Source organism: Saimiri boliviensis, chromosome X (genome assembly GCF_048565385.1).
Source record: "Saimiri boliviensis isolate mSaiBol1 chromosome X, mSaiBol1.pri, whole genome shotgun sequence".
NCBI classification, from domain to species: domain Eukaryota; kingdom Metazoa; phylum Chordata; class Mammalia; order Primates; family Cebidae; genus Saimiri; species Saimiri boliviensis.
Window position 1 is genome coordinate 130990852 of NC_133470.1, and position 4809 is coordinate 130995660.

Here is a 4809-nt window from a genome sequence, read left to right on the forward strand (position 1 = left end):
CGACAGCGCCTAAATACCGGTCATTCCGCTTGGACCCCGGTCAGGAGCTCTAAGCTCCCTGGGCCAGATGCGTCCGCTTATCGAAGAGGCCTCCGTCCGTTGTCGTGAAGGAGTGAGTGTACCTGGGGTGAAGGCAATGCGGCCCCTCAGGACTGACAGCGGTGGGAGAGGCCCGGGAGGCGGGGTCTGGGTGGGCGGGGTCTGCTCTGACGTCACGAAGCCCCTGACGGCAGAGGAGCCGGACGGTGGGCGCAGGCTCTGGAGGCCCAAGCGGAAGAGGGGAAGGAGGCGAGCCCGGGAGCCCTCGGCCAATGGGAGAGGCCTGAGGCGGGGCCGCCACGGGGCTTAGCACGGCGGGGCTCTGCGCGGGAACGCGAACCTGGTCCGGAGCCGGCCTCGGTCTCAGCCCCGCGGGCGGCCTTTCCCGAGTCTTCAACCCTTCAGGTGACGACGTGCGGCCTCGCGGAGCCCGAGGACCACGGGGACGGGAAGGCGTGGGGGTCGCGAGCTGGGGAAGCCGCGCCCGCGGGAGCCAGAGCGGCCGGGGTTGGGGCTGGCGCTTCGCGTCTGCACCGCCGCCCGGCCCGGCGAGTCCGCGCCTTTGTCCTCCCCCGGGCGGGCGCCGCCCTCTGCGCGGGATGCCGAGCCCTCCCGGGGGTGTGAAACAAGGCCCCGCGGTGGGGAGCGGGGGCGAAGCCGTAAAGCGGCCCGTGCGCGGTGGCTGCGGGTCTGAGGCTTAGGGGATGAGGAGTTCGGGGGCCGCCGGGAACGGGCCCTCTGGGGCTGGGCCCTCGTTCCCTCTCCTCCCACGGCCGTCGGGCTGGGCGCCCGGCAACGCTCATCGTTCCCTGGAAAAGTGTGCCGGCTGCTCCTGGCAGCCTGGCCTCTGCGCCCGGCCCTGCTGTTATTTATGGGCTAGTTCCGCTTCCCAGCGCCCAGCTTGGAGTCTGGTCGCTCGCCTGGGTCACCTCGACGGAATGGAGGCACGTTCGGCACTTCTGGCTGCTTGGGGGCCTCTCCATTCTACCCGAGGCACCAGGCCAAGTGTCGTACTCCCCCACGGTGGGGCCGGGCTCGCCCACCAGGGCTCTGCCTTGCGATTTCTGGGATATCCTCTGGTCTCTTCTGGACAAACTCGGGACGCTCACAGGGCGCCAGGCATTCCGTCAGGTCCACAGCCATGCACCCCTGAGCCTCCTCTCTTTGCGTCTCTCTCTGCAGAGAAACGATGGTGAAGGAAGACACACTTAGGTTTGGTTTATTCCATTTTGCTCGAGTCCTGGGTCGTCTCATCCTAGTTAGCTGTTCCTTCTTAAAACGTGTGCAAACCAATGCCACGAGGAGCTATGATGAGACGTCTATTGTAGTGTCTTAATGTTCGTCTGTGCTGCTCCCCGTCTCCTAGGAAAAATACCAAAGATCCAAAGTAATGTAATAGAATGTGAAGATGCTCGAATAGTGCTATCTGCTGCTATAAAATCGTTAACTGGTTAAAGCCGGTCTTTATTTTTGCTTCTATCTCTGTCTGATCTTGTGCTTCTCTCACCTCCATTTTACCGTTGCTGTGATTTAAGAGTCAGACATATTGGCTCTGGGTTTCTAGAACATCTTGGTTTCTGGTGCATTCTGATCCAATGGCATTTACTGCCTACCAAAAATGGGCTACTGATGTGGAATGGAAGATTATTCTAACAAAAATATAACTTTTCCAAGATCTGTTGCTGTTTTTCTGTTGAAAATCAGTGGGTAGAATATACATTGATATGAAATGTGAAAATTTTTGCTTGTGACCCCTTAGTCCGAAGATAGTTCTGCCAGGTAAATTTTCTTAAAAGTATTTTTTCTTTTCAGGCTATCTTTTAGTCAAGATGAGTGATAAGCCAGACTTGTCAGAAGTGGAGAAGTTTGACAGGTCAAAACTGAAGAAAACTAATACTGAAGAAAAAAATACTCTTCCTTCAAAGGAAAGTAAGTCATGGGGGGGGGGATTCTAGTGGAAACAAACAATAGAGAATGTCAATAGGTTCAGTAAATAAACCTATCTTCTAGTAACTTTCTGCCACAAAGTAAGCAATAATTAGACTACCATGGTATTTAATATAACGGTTAAAAATATCAAATAGTTGTCTTCTTACTTGGGTTATATAAGTAGTTCTCACGTAAGTCTTAATAAGAATGAGGGAAGCCTAGTTTCTTGTTGGAAAATTACTAAAAACCACCTTAAAATCAATCTTGAAACATTGGATTTAATACTAGAAACCTTAGTATTGTTCACTTTATGCTTATTAGACATTTTTCTGCATCCGTCAATTTGGATCAGTGATCTTACACCCAAAGCCATGCAAACGTTGCAGTTTTGTCCTTTTCTACCTGATGATGAGATAAAGAAGATGAACAAGTTTAGATCTTGGGTGCAATTAAGGCTCCCAGACTCAAGGGATAAGTGATCACTTCTGCCTTCCAGAAATAGAGCCTGCTGGAGAAACTCCAATTGTATTTGCAGAAGTTGAGGGGAACTTTTTGTCTTTTTAGCTTTAAGAGTTCCAAAGTCAGCCAAAATTGTCTGAAAAGGTATAACTTCCTAGTTGTATATGAATAGATAAATCCAAAGAAATTGCTTCATATCTCAGTCTTGAATCATCTATGAAAAAATGGCAACAGCATATCTCTATCTCTCAAATGGGAAGAAATACTCCACAGTTATAGATTCTAATGAATATTCAGGTAGTTAACATACACACATACATGCACACACCCTATTGTGAGGATTTGTGGTTAATGATTTGGCATTCTAAATTTAAAGCATTTATACAGACTTTGATGACTCAGCAAGGAGCTCTTTTGGAAGAAACTGAACTTAACCTTAGGAAAATATGGTCTTAATTTGTGTTTGTTTGTCTTCCCAGCTATCCAGCAGGAGAAAGAGTGTGTTCAAACATCGTAAAATGGGGATCTCCTCCCAACAGCAGATTTCAACATTACCTGAGAGTCTTGGTTTAGGCTTGTTTTTTGTAAACCCATGTGTTTGTAGAGATTTTAGGCCTCCTTGGATGTCTTCTCACCTGTGTTCCCTGGCTAAGAAGTCAGAAGTAGCCAATGTTTCCTTAAATTGATTTTTATACTTACCATTGGTGCTTATGTTCCAGATGGCAGATGATGTCAATAATCTCACCATTGATGATCTTTGTGTATGTAGTTCTTGCATAAGCCTGTTTTAACCTGCTGTGATAGGTGCCTTCATTGCTTCATAATCTTCATGAAGTTAAATGCTTTTGCAGCCTTTCACAGTTTATTTTCATTTCTAATGTAGTAATAAAGTAACAAATGTAATCATTATCTTGAGACTCCTGGTGGTTGACTCTTGGCACTCTTCTAAGTGATGAAAAGTACACAAGGATATACTTTTCAGCCAGACAGAATGGTTGAAGGAAAACTGTTTTAGCAGATTATTCATGTGGGAAATTTTCACCTTTCTCCAGGCCTTGTGGATCCTGATTTGGAGATGCTAGGTGCTTTTTGTTAGAGTTGGAATCATAGAGTTAGAGAAACTTGGAAAGGAAGGTCATGTGGACTAACCCCCTTATCTCAGAATGAAGAAATGAAAATACAAAGTCTGAGGTGATCTGCTCAAGATGAATATTAAAGTGGAGTTCTCTTGCCTTCTAGAAAGTATTTTTCAACTTAATGGAATGGGCCACTCAAGGCTGGGATTGGATGGGGAAGGGGCAGGAGGCACTTGCTAACATGCACTGTACTAAGTACAATATGCCTTCTGTGGAACATAAACCCATATCTAATATTTCTTAATGACCTGTAGTAGAGAACTTCTGGTTTGGTTCTTGTGTAGAACAGAATTTGCTGTCTTAGGAACCAAGCATTTTTGATGTTTATGGTGAACATAAGTGCTATTGACTGAATTGTTTCCCCCCAAATTTGTATGTCGAAGACTTAACCCCAGTGTGATAATATCTAGAGGTAGGTTCTTTAGGAAGTAGTTAAGGTTAAAAAAAGGTCATAAGGGTCAGGTTCTAATACAATAGGATTGTGGCCTTAAGAAGAAGAGGAGGAGTGAGAGAAAGAGGGAGAGAGAGTGAACGAGCGAGAGAGATCACTGCTCTGTGAGGACATAGTGAGAAGGCAGCTGTCTGCAAGCCAGGAAGAGAGCCCTCACCAGAAACTGACCTTGCAGGACCTTGACCTAGGACTTCTGGCATACAGAACTGTGAGAAAATAAATTTCTGTTTAAGCCACACAGTCTATGATATTTTTGTTATGGTAACTTGAGATGACTATTACAATAAGGAATACATATAAATGCACATGTCTCAACCCATGCCCTTAATACTTTTGTCATTTTTAATTTATTCAAGTCAATTACATATAACCCCACCAATTAGAAGTGTTAGCATTTATGTGTACTGTATAACCATCCAGACTGTGGCTCTGTTAATCTGGACTGTGAGCTTTTTCTGCAAGAAAATAAATAAATAATGCTTTTAGCACCTATTCGCAATCTCAAGTATTGTTCTTACCTCCCTTTCTAAGGGCTCATATTCTTAATCACTGAGGTTACAGGACGTGGAAGCCATTTTTTTCTGCTATAGCGTAAAGTTCCACAAGCGAAACAGTAGGTGGATCAACTTTGATCAAGTGCCGATGAGGTGACACAATCACAGGGCTTAGTGTAGCCAGAGGGTTTGAACCTTGGAAGTAACCATGTGGGTCACCAGTAACTTAACTCCTATCTAAAGCAGTTGTCCAATAGTCATTCACCCCTTACAATGACATGGTATTTACACTGTGCCCAAA

General features: G+C 46.1%; 1 protein-coding gene across 1 annotated transcript; it reads left to right on the forward strand.

The window, feature by feature from the left end:
* Nucleotides 1-223: 223 nt before the first annotated feature.
* TMSB15A (thymosin beta 15A) lies at nt 224-4506 on the forward strand. The gene is made up of 3 exons (XM_003944295.4): nt 224-444; nt 1852-1968; nt 2907-4506. The coding sequence occupies exons 2-3, from the start codon at nt 1869-1871 to the stop codon at nt 2942-2944; spliced, it is 138 nt and encodes a 45-aa protein (XP_003944344.1). The 5' UTR covers nt 224-444; nt 1852-1868; the 3' UTR covers nt 2945-4506.
* The last annotated feature ends 303 nt before the right edge of the window (nt 4507-4809 follow it).

What these genes read in the sequence shown, in the direction of transcription:
- TMSB15A (XM_003944295.4), top strand. Translation starts at nt 1,869, where the DNA reads ATGAGTGATAAGCCAGACTTGTCAGAAGTGGAGAAGTTTGACAGGTCA. An exon ending in TACTCTTCCTTCAAAGGAAA is followed by an intron (nt 1,969 to 2,906) that starts GTAAGTCATGGG and finishes TTGTCTTCCCAG; the next exon opens with CTATCCAGCAGGAGAAAGAG.